Genomic DNA, 17,901 nt, shown 5'->3' on the forward strand with positions numbered 1-17,901 from the left:
ATTATGGTGAAAGATGAAGAGGAGAAGGAAGAATCAGTAACATGATAGATTTGCTTTGTAGTTATTTTTAAGTTGGATTTTCTTGGAGGTTCCTGCTATTCCAGAGGGTGTGGATGCTTTATTGTTGACACTCTTGAGGGAGCTGCAGATGGTCATCTTGTCTTTGGGAATGCAGTAATCAAGTTTTCTGCCTTCTGCTGCACTTTTATGGTGCCTTGTCTAAGTAGAGAAACCTTGTGGGTCTGAAATGCCCTATGGCTGTCAGCTGTGCAGAGGTGGTCAGGCCATCCATGGAATTGGGAGCCTGAGTCTATGTTGTCTGAGTCTCCACTGCTCTTTCAGAAGGAACAAACCCACAAGTATCCTCTTCAAGAATGGTGATGTACTGGGAAAGGTAATCTTGTTTGGTCCTTGGCTGACACACAGGAAGGTAGCTCAGCTGATACTTGTCTGGTCTTGGACTTTCACCTTTTACTTCTCCATCCAAGGTTGAACGGAGGCAAGAGCAGAGCTGGCCACTTCTGGCCTAAGTTGGCCTTTGAGCTTTGGGATGCTGCTCCTCAAGTTCTCTACACAATGACTAGATGAGTGTATTTCTTTTTCAGCATTGTTGTGTTTTTTCTTTTCCTGGTTCTTTAAAGCCTTTTACTTGGGAAATTTGAGTTTAATTCGTAAAAGAATTTCTAGGAACGTGTGTGGGGATGACGTCTCTGTTGCATGCTAGCCAGCATCACCAGTTGTGGCCTTAATTTAGTTTTATTCAGCTATGCCCATCACACTGTCTGTGCTTGTTGCTGTCATTACATAGGACCTTACTAGCCTCAGAACACTCCATCCAACAAATTGCTATCACTTTATAGGTTCTCAGCAGAGATGCTAATTCAAGAGTCTTCTCCTGGCACCTCCTGTTCTGCAAGTGCTATTAAAGGAAGGCAGCAAATGGGGCACCTTCAAAGCATTTACTTTCAGATACTGTCTCTTCCATTTGCTGGGGAAGCTACGCCAATGGCAAAAATTGTTCTTGCATTCACTGAGTCAAATCAGCCTTTTTTCCCTGTTGGGGAATGAATTCTGATTGCAGGGCTGTAGGAGATATTTAGAAATGTTAAGAATATGTGTTTTTTTAAAAACCCTATACTGAATGCTGTGATTCTGACCTTAAAGGATTGCTCTTTTTGCGGGGGTGGATGTCTTAGAACACACTGATCCTTCTCAGGAATAGTGCTTGTCATGTTCATTTTTTCCCCATTCTTACTTCTTACCGCATTCTGCTTTTAAATTATTTTTTCACCCAAGAAAACTGCGTGCACCTTTGAATCTTTATCTTATGTGCAGAAGAAGAAGCAGTTCTTGTTTTGGTGCTCAGCAGCATCTAGGACCTGGTTTCTAATGTTGCTCTTGAAGAGCTGTGCTGTAACAGTGCTTTACTTCAGCATCATTGCAGGAGGCACAAAAGCCTGAAATTTCACATTGTGGTGCTTTATGTCAGACAGGGAAAACTGTATAAAATGAAGAATCTAGTTTAAAAATAAAAGGAGTGGCTAGGAGAATAAAATCTTTGCCAGTAGAATGGAAACTGTTTTAAAACACTGTGCTGGAAGCTCCTAGAAAATGTCTACCGTCTGTCAAAAAAACTTTAGAAAGAGAGAAAGTTGTTATCACAGGAGAACAATGTATAGGAAGTTATTAGAAGTAAAAACACATCCTCCTCCTTTCTTCATTTGGAGGCAGACTTTTGAAGGCTAGATGTAAAAGTAGAATGAAGCTAGCAAAAAGCAGTTTGAGGAACAGATGGCAAAATGCAATGAAAACTACTATAACTTTTCAAAACACATTTTGGCATGCTTCTTGCTTCTAGAGCCTGCAGGTCCAATGGGTGATCAATAAATAAAAGAAAACCTCCAGGAAGCTGTATCAGAGAAAGTATATGATTTTTTTAACGCATATATTTACTTGGAAAAGCTTGATAGTGGACAACACGTTAATGAAAACAATTTTTTATAGGGTGCACAAGAGATTATCTGTTTCAAATTGAAGAACTGGTAATGGGTTAAAGAACAGCAAAACAAAATGTCAAGTTACAGGCAGATGAACAGAAGTCCTGTTTGAATGTGCACCGTTTATCCATCTATTCCAAAAACCAGTTCAGCAAACCACACAGTATGGTGTGTAACCTCTTTCAAACTGCCTTTCTTCCAGAGGAAGAGAAGTGGTTAAGTTAATGCTTCTGGTCTTTAAAGTCATTGCAAGGATCTGAGGGACTATGACAACCAGGTACCCCTGAGGTACCCACACATGGGATGCAATTTGTAGTCAGGTATATTAAATTGAGGAAGAAGCAAACATGCATATTGCAAAACAAAATAATGTCTGCAAATCCATCAATTCTTTGATTTCGTTTCTTTGGATTTCCAAAACACATCCAGCAAGGCTTCACACCCTGAAGTTCTTAAAGAAACTGAGCTACTGTGAGATTGAATGTAGCTTAGATTCTTGTTTGATGAAATAGAAAACAAATTATGGAACTAAAATGCCGGTTCTCAAAGTGCAGTACATGCAGCAGTGAAGTCCCACATATACCTCTGCAGAGACCTTTGCTGTCCAGCATATTTACAGGTGTTCTGGCAAATGGGGAATGTAGAGTCTACAAATGTAGAAATATCTCATGATAACACATAAAGTGACAGATGAAATTCAATATTGATAGATATGTTAAAGCATGGACAGGAGGAGAAAAATCTTATATATAAAACAAATCAGAACAAAATGTTGATGTAATACAGATTCCTATGAGATTGTTGTCCGTGTTCAATGGTGATCAACCAAGCAAATGTTAAGAACCATTAAGAAAAAAAGAAGAAAATTAATAAATAAAGAGCATCAATATGCCATTATCTTCCCTGGCCTTATTTTGTTCCCAGTGTAGCAAAATTGAAGAGGGTACAGGGACGGCAAGAATACTTGAAGTAATTACTTTAGTTTGGAAAAGACCAGAAGAAGAATGTAATAAATCTGTAAAGGGTTATGAGCATCACTGGAAAAAGTGAGTAGAGAAGGATTGTTCAGTTTTCATTGCAAAAGAACTACAGAATACTGATGAAACTAAGAGGTGGCAAATTTCCAAAGGAGATGCTTCATTACAAAGTATATAATTCAGTTGTGGAACTTCTTATTTTGCACAATAGGTGCTGAAGATATACATGGATTCAAAAGCAATTGAATGAATGAGCACTTTCACTTAGCGGATGTCGCAGACAAAGCACTGGGCTTAGGCGGACCTGTGGCCTGACCAGGGATGGTCATTCTTATGTGAAGTATTTATTGTCATAAAAGTTAACCGTCTCTTAAAATGTATCATTTTCCCTTTCCTTCAGGCCAAATTAAAGTTTCATATCCAGAATCCTAGTGCAGCTGAACTGGTTCATTTTCTCTTTACCCCACTACATATGGTAAGGTTTTATAATTTTCTCAGTGTTTTCCTTCAGAACTCTTGTATTTATATGCTTTGTAACCTTTTCAAGGATAACAAGCTTGAAATATTGTGTCCCTGGACAATAAGGAGAAATGTGTGTATCTCAGGATGAGGTTCTCTTTAGAAAATAATTTATATCTTTTTCTGCGTATATTCCTGTCTATTAAATTTATTTATTCAAATAATCTTTAGCTTTATGTGTTACAGTTTGCCATTATAATTTTTAATTAACAATAAAAAATTGAGATAATTTACATAATGCAGGAGGAGAGTTGAAAGCATAGCCATATGTCTATTTAATGGAAGTATGTGTGGTTTTGATCAGTAGAGCAAAAATAACATTGCCAAAAGTGGGTCTAAATATAAAATGGTTGATGACCAGAACAGAAATTCTTCTGCAATAATTGGTTTAATTTGTAGGACATTAAGACACATTGTTAGCTTCTCAGAGTTTTTGGAGGGGTTGTTTTTGTGAGTAACAAATATTTCCTAGCAAAACTATAGGTAACGTATTCACAGTAACTTCTTTACTGACAATGCATGTTTTCCATATTATTTTAATACTTGGATTTAGGTGGTACAGACAACAGGAGGTCCAGAGCTTGCTGGTACTGTACTCAGCCCCCTCTTAACAAAAGATACTATAGACTTCCTGCGATATACTGTCACCAGTGAGGAAGGACAGTTATGGATGTCATTGGGTGACACATGGACCAAAGCCAGGTGAGAAAAAAGCATTTGCGTATTTTAGAGATGATCTCTAAACTCAAGTTTATTGACACGATCTTAACCAGGCTCTCCACCCCCCAATAAACTCAATATTGATTTGTTAGGCTTTGGACTCTTCAGAACTGTTGTTTGAAGTTTTTGGAAAGGAACTCTTCAGCTTCGGTGGGATATGGGAGTGGTTTGATTTTAGGGGTCTCAAGGAGAGAGAAAATGCAGAGAGAAATTTTTGGTTTGTCCGTGGTATCAAGAACCTCCTGACATAAGCTCTTGCAGTCATTTTTTCTGAACTGTCCCTTCCATCTTTCCAGTTGTTTTTTTCACCATTATTTTTCCAACACAGCTATCTGGACTTAATTAAAAATCAATTTGAAGAAGCTGCAATAAAAAGTGACAAAATATTGAAGAACAGGTTACAGATTTCTATTTTCAATTTCCAATAATTATCAAAAGCTAAAAATTTACAATGTCTTTACTTCTTCAAGAGCATCATAATACTATAAAGAAAATGGTCTATAATTTTTAAACATGTTTATCGGCTGAACCATGTTACATTTGCATACCCTATATTATGCACTTAATGGATTCACTATTATGGTTAAGCTTAGCTAAAAATTAACTATTTTATGCATTTGTTGGTTTTGAGGTAAGTATATTTTTTGAAATTCCTTAGGTAAATAGAACATGCAAAAGAAAAAGCTTAAATTAGCAAAGTGCATTTTAACTCTGTAATCTGTGGTGGATAAGTACATTTGACAATGATTAAGTATGCAATCCCTTGGGCTGGAAATGCATCATGTATATCATGTTTATTCATCCTTGCTCTTAGATTTCAAATTGGAACATAAACATCAACAAAATGGATCTCATTAATTAATTAATTGGTTGATTAAAAAGTAGTTGAGTGTTTTGCTGGTAAGGAAGGCTTCATGGAAAGCCCTAGAGCATGGAGTGATAAACATCCTCAGAGTAAGGAGAGTGACATACAGGTCTTTTCCTTCCTTGAGATCACTTTTCTGCAGGACCAGGAATGTCCAAATTCGTCCTCTGGGCCTGTCGTTTGGCCTGCTACTACAAAAAGAGCTGGAAACAGGAATTGCAGCTCCTTGTGATTGCCGGAGAGCTTACACCAGCAAAGCACTATTTGGTTGCCTTTATCTGCTTCAAGCTCTGCTGGTTTCAGAGCAGCTTGTGGTGGGACTGGCAGTGGAAATTGCCTCATAGCATTGAAGCCTCATGCAGGGAAAATGGATCACTGAGTAAAATAATGGGCTCCTTGTCTTGGGAACTACCATGATAATTCATTTAGTCCATCCTGAAGAACGTTTAATGGAAAGAGAAATAGCTCATCTTGGGAAGTGGAGAATGAAGCACTTAGAATAGAGCTGGTTGACCTGTGCAGATTAGAAATGATGGTCTGATTGAGCTCAATATCCAGAGGTACGCTGTGGTGTGGTGTAGCAGGAGAGGTGAATGATAAAACTGAAGGGTTACTAACCTAGCTCAGGCCTGCTAATGGGCCAGTAATTGCTGACTGCTCCTCCAACTTGTGTGACTGGCAGCATTTGCCCCTTAATTTTGAGCACTGTCAACAAGAAGACTATTACAAGACTGTAATATACATTCCTGTTTCCACTTCCACTGTGAAAATACAGTAATTGATATTGCGGGACAGTGTGTTATGTGTAGTGCAAAGGCAGAGCATGAAAGCGTTGATTTAGGTATTCTGTATTACAATGGGGAGTACTAATGGAGTTCTGAAAAATAATACAGTATTTTAAAAAGATCAATCTGGACTATAAAACAGCAAATGTGATGATAATTCTTGTGTCTTGGAGCATGTAGAGTTGTTTTTTTTTTGTCGGTAAAAGCTATTGTTTAACTTTTTATTTCAGGTGTAGCTAGGTCGCCTAAGCTTCCATGCTTCATACCTGCTTTCAGACTTTCTTATAAAGCAGGCTATTTCTTTGAAGTCTTTTGTCTGGTGCTTCAACACAAATGGAGCCTTGCAATATTTTTCCCCATCTAACAGTCAAAACAAATCCTATATTTGTTTGTGATTGATTCTTCTACTACTTATCCTTTGCTACAAGACAGAAATTTGTTGTGTTTTACCACTGGCAAGTTCTTATGACAGGAGCAGTTTCCTTCTGCAGGGCACAGCAGGGAGCGTAGTTGTGGTCAGTAAATGTTTTCTGCTGCTTTTCTGTGTTCTAGCACAATTCTGCCTGTACTGTAATCCCAGCCTCTCCTCTATACTAATAAAAATTCTAAAGCATTGCATTTTTTAGGAAACCTATTAAACCAATATTTGTACGGCTCTTGATACAGATCTCTAATTTACTTTTCATACAGAGCGGATTGGCCCAAAGACCATTTTATTCCGCCTTACGTCCCCCGTTTCCGAAATGGTTGGGAGCCTCCTTTGCTGAACTTCATGGGAGCTCCAAAGGAGCAAGAGCTCAATCAATTGGCTGAGTCTGTGGCAAATGTTGCAGAGCAACAGCGGAAGCAAGAAATGAAAAGACTGTCAGCTGAGGTAGGTTACCTGCAATAGCATGTTGTAAATTAGCTGCATAAATTTTCTTTATGCTTCCTTCATAAAGAAAATATTCTGTGACATTGTTGGAATAACCATGATCTGATGTCTGCTACATCAGTGCAAGCTCATTATGCTTATATTAAAGTTATACGAAACCAAATACCTGTTAAGCCATCAAAACTGTGATTAGGAAAAATATAAGGCTTTTGCCTACTGCTCTCCTTGAACTTGGTGCCCTTTCACCCCTCAGTTGGGAGGACAATCCAAGCCTGACCTGTTCTTTCAGATCCCATTTATTTTGATCATATATACTTCAGGATAGAATTAGAACCAAAGTGTTATCAAAAAGAAAAAAACACCACTTTTTAGGGATTTTTGGATTTAAGCTGCTTCTTCACAAATGTGGAATTTATAATTCCTTTCATTAATTTCTTGATCCTTTCACTGTATTGCAAGGAAGTATTTGGAGATGCTATCAGAGCAATGCCATGTAAGGTAATTTAGGCCTACTTCTGAAAAACAGCTGCCAGTTAGAAAAAATTATTGCACAGGAACATTTTCCTATCCTTTTCTCCCAAGAAATGGGATTAATTTAGCAAAAGATATGTTATTCTGTTTAGAGAATGGAAACACGCACCACCATCTAAAGCCTTCAGAGAAACCAGAGTGCATTTTCTGACTAACTTTGTTGAGAGGCAAAGGGGCTGACTATAAAGATACTAACCCCTTACTCTTTTTCAGTAGCGTTGGCCAGAAAATGTGCTTTGGTTTATGTGAAAATTTTAAGACTACAAGTGGATTTTGTTGCTTTTTAATGCAGAAAAAAAATCTATAGCCTTTTTAAACATATAAAAGTTTTAATTTTGGGAGCTTTTTATTGTTGGGAGGACATAAGCTTTAATTTTAAATTTTAATTTATTTTTCTATGCTAGCTTTAGTTTCAGTCAAGTGTTAGCTAGTCCAAGATCCTCTCATAGCAGCTGTGATATTGGAAGTGCAGCTAAGAATTCTCTAGGTTCAGTCCATAGTCTTTCCTGTGTTCCTTGAGCAATCTATACCAGTACTATATTTGGAGTCCATCTTAACGTGATTATACTGTATTTTATCTTAATTTTGTAATAGATAAAATATATAATTTTTTTTAATCTGTTAGTGAAAAAATGCACATATAGAAGAAAGGAAGGATTATTGGCTGTTGTGAGATGGTGTTCTCTTGCAGAGCAATTCTCTTATTGGAGACGACAAAGCTTCCCCAGAAAAAGTTTATCAAAACTGCTCATGGAAAGCTGGTCACAATAAAACTTTGTTTTCATGAAAATCTCCGTTAGTCCAAAAAAAAAGAGGAGTCTACTCAGCTGTAGAGACAAACAAATTGGGTAAAAAGTCTGCCAAGCAAAAAGGAGGATAACATGGTACATATTTGATTACTTAAAACACTGTTTGGCTTTATGCCTAACAAGATATACAAGAGTAAATGTACCAAAAACTAAGTTATTGCTAGTGATTCATTTTGAGCAAAAAAGCATTTAGTAAAGTTAATGGGCACAATATTGTGAAATGTAGATGTTGCCGTTGCTGTCACCTCCTTCCCTAGTCATCTCCCAGAAAAGTCTCATCCAACACTGTCTCCGTGTTTCACTGCTGCTCTATGTTTCCACGCAGTTGTTTCTTTTTTACATTGTGCTCCTTCTAAATTAACAAAAAAAAAAAAGGCAGTAAATTAGTATTGAAAAGAGAAGAACATGAATTTTTCTGTTCTGATGATTTTAAGAATTTAATTTTTTTTTGTGTTAAAACAATTCTTTTGGGGGGGGAATACATTAAGGGATTTTGGTTGTTGGTGTTTCAGGGAGTTCATTTCGTTCTTTTTGGTGTCTGTAATGTTGGTTGGATTGGTAGCTGTTTGTACCAGCTTAGCCTCTTCATCTTAATCATCAGAAGACCAAAAAAAGTAAAATAAATCCCAGTTCACTGAAAGCGTTTATGTGCCTGGCACCTGGGATGTCAGACCTTGGTTTCATGACTGTTGCCGATTCCCACGTGGTCTTGGGCAAGTCATTTAACCTCGGTACCGTGGCTCCGAGCACCAGTGCCTCCTCGGTACATCCCTAGGGGGAAAAGCACTGAGCTGCTTAATAGCTGTGAAATGCTATAGTTGCCCAGCTGGAAGAAGTTGCGGAGTGCAAAATGCTATTTGTCTGCATCAAAAAGACCTCGCAGGAGTGGGTGATACCAGAATAATTATTCTTCCATAAGTCTGCCGAAACAGCTTGTTTAACAAAGGGTGCTGGAAAAATAAGATGAGAATTTAAGTGTTCATCTCTTGCTACTAACTGGCCTCGTGTCTCGGTGTGACACTGCTCTCAAAGGCTACGTGTAGAGAGCTGTGCCCCATAGGCAAGTGTCTCTGGGTGCCAGGTGAGATACTTGGAGGCAGAAATGAGGTGGGTGGCTCTTCTTTAACCATGCAGGACAAATTAAAAAAAATCAAAACCAGCATTAGAGATTTGGCAATTTCTGATGAATCTCAGCTGTTCTAACTTGTGCAGCTGTATGGTGGTATAAGGAAAAGATCTAGATGAGCAACTTCAATATCATAATCTCCAGAAATGAACTGCTTAGCTTGGTTTTGTTTTGGGAAATGGTGGTTAAAATAATTTTTACTAGAAGCAGAGTATAATTGCTGGATTTAAGGTGAGTTTTTTAAAGGATTGCTGTTTAAAAAATTTTTCTAAAGCTTTGAATATTCTTATATATGTGCTTGTGATAAATTTGGATTGTTTTCCTCAGTTAAAATCCTTAATTGCAGTGTCACATTCCTTTTTGCATTTCTTCATTGACTTCAGTCATGTGCAGTGAAAGGGTGACATAAATGAACCACTTGACATTGTAATCCTGCAATAGAGTGATAATTTTACTTGGGAGGTTTTATTTCTTACATAGACTTACTGTTAGCTAGCTAGAGGTTTCTGGCTTTAAGTGTACATTTAGAACAACTGCTCAAAGCAGTTTCTCAGTGCAGTTTAAAGCCATTCAGCCATTGTTTGTAAGTTGTGTTGCTGTAGTGATATCTGAGAGATGACATGGACCTTGCCCCAGAGAACTGTTTTTCTAAAGAATATCCACTGCAATATTAATGCAGTGGGATGACTTAGGATAGAAATTCTTTTATTCTTATCCTTTTGATCTCCCTGTTTATGTATTTGAAATGCAGACTTTATTAACTTTTCATAGCAGAACCGTGAGCACCTGAGGACGCGTGAATGCTGACAGGGACCCTACGGGTGCTGGATGAAGTGAACTAGGTGGTGCCACTGATGACACTAATCCGCTTTGTGTCTTTGTTGCTTTTTTGTCTTCCAGCCTCCCAGTGTTCCCGACTACCCTCCGTCCGATGGGTATGCATTCAGTAACACAGTTTACAAAAGAGGGCCTCTGCTGGACCAGGGGGCGGCTGTTGCTGCCTTTAAGCAAACTGTTAGCCGACATGTAGATAGGTAACACTGAATCAACGGCGTACGTGGTGCTGTGGATAACTGTCCCGACTTATTGCTATTGGGGTGGCGGTGTCTGTAATTACCTCTGGCTATGTCTGGAGCAGATCATTATTTCTGTGAGGAAGTGATTTTGGTTAGCAATGTGTATTCTGCTTTTGCTTCTCGAAGGCACATCGTTAAGACTCTTTTAGTATAATTTCTATGAAACTACCCTGTTTATGTATGTTGTTAAATCAATGCTTTTGTCAAAAATGATACAGTGGAATTCCAACTTGACTGAGAACACAGAATCCTCCTATTTGGGTTCAAATTTTATTCCTGCTTTGTTTCATGTTTTTACATATACTCTTTGCTCTTTTCAGAACTACAAAGAATGACAAGTCTGTTTTGAGATTCATCTGTCCTTGTTTTGGATGATTGTTTGATTTGTTTAGCTGCTTACTTAGTGCTCTGTAGTCTCCTGCTTTTGTATTCTGGGATAGTGCATAAATATCCACTTTCAGAATAGTAACTCCTTGTTTCTTCCATTTTCTTTCAAATGTTACAAAAAATGCTCTGAAATGTTTGCATAGCAACCAGTGTCTTTTTTGCACATCCTCTTTCATCCCGTTCAGTTTAGCCTAAATCTGAATAGCTTGACAAGATCAAATGCAGTGATCCTTGGAGTCTCGGCCTTGTTTGTGGGGAGAATTTATACCAGTACAAACTGTGGAAGTAAATCGGTAAAGCAGTGTTGGAATTGCTCCCCCATACCAAACCATGGTTCATATATACCACATGAAGAGTATTTTAGCTTATGTGCCATGGTAGATGTCTAAGCTAAGTTTTTGGGATCAGATTGCTGGTTAAAACAACATTAATATAACTCTTTTGATGAAAACCTTTGCATAATCCCTAGTTTTGAGCTATGTGCTGAAAGATCCTATTAATCTGCATGCAAACATATTCCCACGTGGTGTGCAGGATGAAGACTTGATTCTTTTCCTGAACTTTGGATTTATTCATAAAAACAACAGCAGTAGTAGTCATCTCTAATCTTTTTCTCAAACTTGTTTACTTTTTGCGTTCTTGTCTCAGGCTCACTCAGCTTGAAATCTAGAAGATCTCTACTCTAAATTCCTTTCTCTCTTATCTGTAATGTGATAAGACCTGTTTTGTCCTTTCAGAGTGAGGGTATTCCATGCAAATGTTGTTGCCTCCATTTCAGGTTTAGAGAATGGGGCTTATTGCATTGAACTGTTGATGGTATCAGTGTATCTGGCTGCAACTGAAAGAGTCATCCAAGCCTCCTGTGTGGTGGCTAAAGAGAAATGGGTGTTTCTAAGGAGCAGTTCACATAAGGTGAAATTAGTCCTTTGAAAGATATGAAATGAGAAATGCTATAGTGGTGCCTGTTTCTCACCACTGACTGAAGGAGGGAGTCTAGATGGCTGGTACCGATGCAAACCTCCACAGTGTGCCCCTATCTCCCAGTCTGTTCAACATGACAAACTTCCACTTGTTGATTGGCTCCTGAGACATATAATACATGCCTGGTAGGAGCTCATTATTGGGGGAAAGCTGTTAATATGTGTTACCCCAGGTAACTTCCATTTAAAGATAAATTTTAAAGCATCTTTGAAAAAGCAGGTGAAGGAGTGGGTTTGGGGGAGGGAGTGAGAAATTCAAGCTGACCCTTTCAGCCATCGTTTGCTGGTCCTTGTTCAAAGCTGTCATTCCTAATGAGCGGTCTGAAGGCAGTGAATGAGCCACCCACTACCTTCTGAGGGATAGGTAGGTTACACCTTGTCCAGGGAAATTTTAATCACAGGGAACTTCAGTGAGCCTTATTCCAATATGCCAGGACCTCCAGTAAGGTGTGCTTTCCTTGGGTGACGTAAACTGTCAGGATCTTAAACTTTTGGTGTGATGTTAGGTATATCGGGGACTCTCTCTAATGCTGAAAGAGTACTGAGCAGTTTTTAAGCAAGTTATCTGGTGTTTCAAAGTGGTATGATGTGTAGTTTGGTTTTGCACTGTCATTTGAAGAAAAGCACCCTGGAAGTCAGTGCAATCCACTAGGCTCTCGTTCAGCATGCACAGGAGAGCAGAGGGCTGTAGTTACAGTATATCTGATAGGCAATAAGAAAACACAGTCAAGGATGGATGGAGGGAAGCATTGAGAATACTTGTGCCCCAAGTAAACTGTTTGGCTCATTAACCTGGGCTTGAAGAATTATGGTCTCTTCAGAAGCACACAGCCACTGCCCTGCCCATGTTCTGGGGATGTTGCTGTTGATTGTAACAGAGTGGAATAAAACTGAAATATAAGCATTTTTAAAAATTCTTCCTGAGTTACATTTTTTTAAGGAATCAGGATAGTTAGGTCTGGACAAGGTAGGAAGACACAATTAGTGAAATAAGTTTGGAAAGGCAGCCTTAAAAGTAAAAGTACCTTCATTAGTACATTAGTCATATCCCTGAAATAGTAAGAAAGGAGTTAAAAATTATATGAATTTTGAGTGAGTGGAGGGAAAAAATTGGGATTACTCACACATTTTTCAGGCTGGTGTTCATCCCATGTTTTTCAGTCTTTCCTTAAACACTTTGTGTTTTGCATTTCTTTCAAAATAATCTTTCAATCTAAGTGTGATTCTTCCTTTGTTCTGCTCTTCAAGTCAAGTGAGACAGTTCTCCACAGCCATGCAATAGCTAGGTAACTACTGGATTGCTCAGGCACATCTGGGACCTGTGGTTATACAGCACCGACATCAACCACCATCTGCATTTGTAATCCTGTGCTGTGATGTTGTATGCATCAAGCCACTGATTGCTTCATGTTTTCATTATCTGTTTGAATTTTTTTTAACTTTACTACGTGGTATGGAATTGGGTTGTTGGGTATAATTTGCAATAAGTGAATAAAGTTACTGGGTTTTTTGGATCTGTTTTGATGGGGTTGGCGGGGCTTCTCACCTTGAAGAGGTACTACATCAAAGAAACTAGTAGCTTCTTACCCAAAGGCATTCTGAACAGGTCTTTCCTCATGGAAACAGAAAGACAGAGTTAAACTTGGTTTGGCTTGTTCTACAATGAGCCCTATTTGTTACTGCCAAGAAATTATTTTTTCATTTTTAATTGATACAGTAACTTAAGGTTGTTAGAGTTGATGGTATCCTATGGTCTGATCCTACAGTAGGTGAGCATTTTTTAGAGTTTAATTCTATTGGTGTTGATGGCAAAAATTTATTCATCTATTGTGTATTTGAAACAATTTATGATGAACACTAGAAATACGGTGTCATACAAAGCACGATATCAATTATATACTAAGTATAGTCATTTGTTTATATAGCAAATGTTTGTTTAACCTGCTGTAGGAAAACTGACTAAATATAGTATACATGTTTATTTTAAAACAATGGCACCTATTAATCTAAGTTGTTATCATACATCTTGCAAGCAGTGAGCCAATAAAGATTACCAGTTCTTGAGGTCTATGTAGCTCAACTGCCTCTTTCTTTTGTTTCTTTTTTTTTTTTCTTTTTTTTGGCACTTAAATCAGTGTGTTATGAATAGGTAGTTCTACAGCAGCATCATGTCATGGTGAGGTGGGTTTTTTTGTTTAAATGTTTTCCAGGTTGTTGGAAGAGAGGACATTTTGTCTGTGTTCTTATTTGCTTGAATGTCTGACTGAATGATAGTCTGATCTTTGCTTTGCAGAAACTATGAAGCACACAGTAAAGCACAGACCAAGAAATATGCCAAATGCAAGTACGAATTTATGGCAAGAAACAACAGTGAGCTTTCTGTCATGAAAGAGGAGATCGTAGAGGTAATTTTTTTTGCAAAGAGAAAATTAATTTCTGGTACTACTCAAAGCTGAGGGTACCTTTCATGTGGGCAGTGTGTCTGTCCTTAATGATTACTTAAATGTGTTTGATTTATCTCCCTTAATATGGAAAATTCAATTAATTTGTTTTGTGTCATAGACAAGACAAACAGAGACTCTGCGCTGACTTATGAATTGATGCTGTAGAGAAATGTATTTGTGTGTTTCTTCCGTCTTCTCTGGTGTTGCTTTTAAAAGCTTCATTTAGTAGTATTTAAATAACTGGCTCTGGCAAACACTATCTGTGCACGCACAGGGCATAGTGAGACACTGTCCTTTCCTGGAGGACTTGGTACCCTAAAAGCTAGACATATTTGGAAGGGAGGGAGCAACAAAGAGAGAAAATGTTGTGTATGAAATTATGCAGCAGGTAGTCAGAATTCAGACTTCTCCTGGCCATCCTGCTCCAGTTGCCTGTTTACTCAGAAGTGCTCACTCTCCAAATTTGTGCTCTTCTAGAACGATGCACTTTTCCTTGGGTTATTAGTAGTTAATTACTCCTTTTGTCAGCAGCACATAGGTTGCAGGGATGCCAGCCTCTCTGTGCAGGTATTTGGACAGGGAAGTACTAGAGAGAGTCCAGCGCAGAGCCACGAAGATGATTAAGGGAGTGGAACATCTCCCTTATGAGGAGAGGCTGAGGGAGCTGGGTCTCTTTAGCTTGGAGAGGAGACTGAGGGGTGACCTCATTAATGTTTATAAATATGTAAAGGGCAAGTGTCAAGAGGATGGAGCCAGGCTCTTCTCAGTGACATCCATTGACAGGACAAGGGGCAACGGGTGCAAGCTGGAACACAGGAGGTTCCACATAAATATGAGGAAAAACTTCTTTACAGTGAGGGTGACTGAACACTGGAACAGGCTGCCCAGAGAGGTTGTGGAGTCTCCTTCTCTGGAGACATTCAAAACCCGCCTGGACGCGTTCCTGTGTGATATGATCTAGGTAATCCTGCTCCGGCAGGGGGATTGGACTAGATGATCTTTCGAGGTCCCTTCTAATCCCTAACATTCTGTGATTCTGTATTTGATTTTCATTCCACTGTCTTGTCCAGCACATGTCTGAGTTTACAGAGGTTCATTACACACTTTTCTTCCATATTCTTTCTTGAGAGCCACGTTTTGAAAAGTGCAGTACTACCATGTAGAATGGTGGAGAGATAATGTAGAATGGTTGGAGATAATCAAGGAAGCCTACAGGGGTTTCTTGGTGACATCTGTGTAAATCCGTTGGCAATCACAGAACCTGGCAAAGTTATGGTTTTGTTTTGAAATGCACAATCTAAGTACTGGCAGGAGGAAAGTAGGAAAAAATATGTAATTAATTTACCAAATTATTTCAGATTCTGGATGACAGAAAGCAGTGGTGGAAGGTTCAGAATAAGAGTGGCAGCACAGGCTTTGTGCCAAACAACATTTTGGACCCTCTGAGGAATCAAGAAGGTGGTCTAGGATGGTCAGAGCCTGCGTATACCCGCACCATCCAGGTATTGTCTGCTCCTTGGGAGCAAAACTTTCTTTTGATGTGTGCGTGTGGAGGAGGAAGAGATTCACAGGAAGGGTAAAATATCTGCGTGTTCCACTGATATGTCAAAAGATTTGTTTCTTGTACAGGCTGAGGCTGATTTCTGTATTGCATAGAGTCTAACACGAGAATAAAGTTGACAGAAATACAGCAAAATGTTTTCCTTTAAGGGCTTTTTTTTCTGCTTATTTACTTAGAGGTGGTGATTTTGATCCTAATGGATGTTTATGCATTTATTTTAATTGCAAATATCCTTTGTGGATTGATAGCTGTTGATGCCAAAGAAGGAGTTTGAATTATTTAAGGTAGGGTCATCTTTGTTTCTCCTAGGAGAGTGAACACTAGCTTTTCTTTTAATTTTCTGTCTTTGTGTGTCTCTATATTAGTCTTGAATTTATTTAATTATTGTAATTTTGGAGTCCTAAAAATAGACATCTTTGCTTTTGAATTCATGAAGCAAGTATTTTTCAATTAATATGCCTGTGCATCAATAACACTCTATTCTTCTGACCTAATTTTGTTTTTTTCTTTCTTTCGTGTTGTGGTGTGGAATTAAGATTTTTTTTGTTGTTGTTTCCTTTACATGTTGAACAGAATTAGAGGGTAAAATATTAAAAAAAAAACAAAACCTGACGTCAGTGCAATTGTCTACCTGAGTAAGGATATACAGGATAAGATTGTAATATGTGTTTTTAGACAACATTTAAGTGGGCCAGAGGCTCATAAAATAAGAGGTTGTATTTTCTAAGACCTGTTTCTTCCCTTTTATACCTAATGATTTTGAAAGGTTAGGCAAACAAGTTCAGATTAAGCAGAAATTCGAGGCCTGCCTCTGGATCAGACTTTTTCAGTCCAAATGCAAACCAAATTTCTCTTGAAACTTGAAGTTAAATTTAATTTGATTTAATCTAATATTCATTCTTTGTGCCTACACACTCCAGCTGACGACTGAAAACAGAGAAATGCCATAATGTTACTGCTGACTGTCTCTACTGCAGACTCATCTAAAAGTCCCAGTTGAAGGTGTCACGGGGCTGGATTCTGTGTGCACAGCTATTGTGAAAGCTGCAACTTCTGCAGTATTTCCAGTCTTGCCATGGATATGGAAAATCTCTTGAGAAACAGGTCCTATGTTGTTTCTGGCACAATACTGTGGTAGACCTATCTTGAGCTTGGTAGGCTTGAATCAGACCATTTCTGAGTTTTCCCTATTCCTAATTGTTTCCCAATAACATATGACCTCATTCTAAATTGTTTATGTTTTTTGCTTGCATGTGAAATGAAGCATGTATCTAGAGTGCTTTTCAAATCCTGATTGAAAGATCTGACTCTTTTTCTCCGAGTGCATGTCATTTCATGTGTTTGGAATTTGGCAAGAAATCCTGAGCAGACTGAGTACAGTTTTGAGTAGAGGTTCTTATGCTATTATTTGTAATGCACTGCAGGTTTTGAAGTTTTCTGTTTGAAATAATGACATGACATGGGAAATAACAAAATAATCATTTTCACAAAGCATTCTATATGGATCTATAAAAATTAGGGTCAGATAACATTTAAGATAGTTTTGTTTCTTTGCCCTCTGGCAGGTTGTTCCCTACACTCCGCGGTTTGTTTTGTTTGTAGTTTTATCATATTCAAATGTGAGCTTGAAATACTGTGAACTTATTTAGGAATATAATGAATTACACAGGATATAGGGAGTCTTTACCAAGATGTGTCAGTAATGTTCTTAACTTTATGGTGATTATTATGATTTTAGCACTCCTGAGCATGCTCATTTGTTTCTTTCCCTGTGATAGATACATGGTTCATTTGGAATCTGTTTGCATAACCCTGTTTATTTTCATAACAGCACTATGAGACATGGCTGCTATTTCAGAGAGAAATGAGGCACTGGAAGGATGACTGCCTTGCCCAAGGTCAAACAGGAGAACTTGTGGGCAGAGCAGGAAATTGAAGCAGTTCCCATCAGTGCCTTTGCCAGACCCTGAACACGAGCAGGCTCAGTGCTTGGTGCTGCACAGCTTTTGCCCGTCTCCTAAGTCATTCTTTGGTTTTCAAAAGACTGCTTTCAAAGTAGTCTGTCTGCTGTGGTGAGCACCCTGGCCTGCTTCATGCCACAGATAAGTGTTATGTACAAGGCTGGCGTGTGTCTTTGCAGACTAATGGCCTTCAAAGCACAGCTGACTAAAGGATGTTTCTAGATTATTAGGAAGGATTAAGGATTCCATTGAAAGAGATAATTTTTTTCGTTCAATTATTCTACAGATG

General features: G+C 38.4%; 1 protein-coding gene across 7 annotated transcripts in view; it reads left to right on the forward strand.

Moving 5' to 3' along the window:
• The window catches only part of EPS8 (EGFR pathway substrate 8, signaling adaptor), a 155,414-nt gene that overhangs the window by 122,742 nt on the left and 14,771 nt on the right, over positions 1-17,901 (forward strand). For 6 of the 7 annotated variants that reach the window (XM_068400707.1, XM_068400708.1, XM_068400706.1 and 3 more), the window contains 6 exons: positions 3,375-3,449; positions 4,047-4,195; positions 6,554-6,737; positions 10,104-10,237; positions 13,940-14,051; positions 15,449-15,592. In XM_068400707.1, coding sequence (XP_068256808.1) covers positions 3,375-3,449; positions 4,047-4,195; positions 6,554-6,737; positions 10,104-10,237; positions 13,940-14,051; positions 15,449-15,592 — 798 coding nt within the window. The remainder of the gene's footprint in view (positions 1-3,374; positions 3,450-4,046; positions 4,196-6,553; positions 6,738-10,103; positions 10,238-13,939; positions 14,052-15,448; positions 15,593-17,901) is intronic. The other variant, XM_068400711.1, reaches the window with a different exon arrangement.

Source organism: Nyctibius grandis, chromosome 5, assembly GCF_013368605.1.
Source record: "Nyctibius grandis isolate bNycGra1 chromosome 5, bNycGra1.pri, whole genome shotgun sequence".
Classification (NCBI taxonomy): Eukaryota; Metazoa; Chordata; class Aves; order Nyctibiiformes; family Nyctibiidae; genus Nyctibius; species Nyctibius grandis.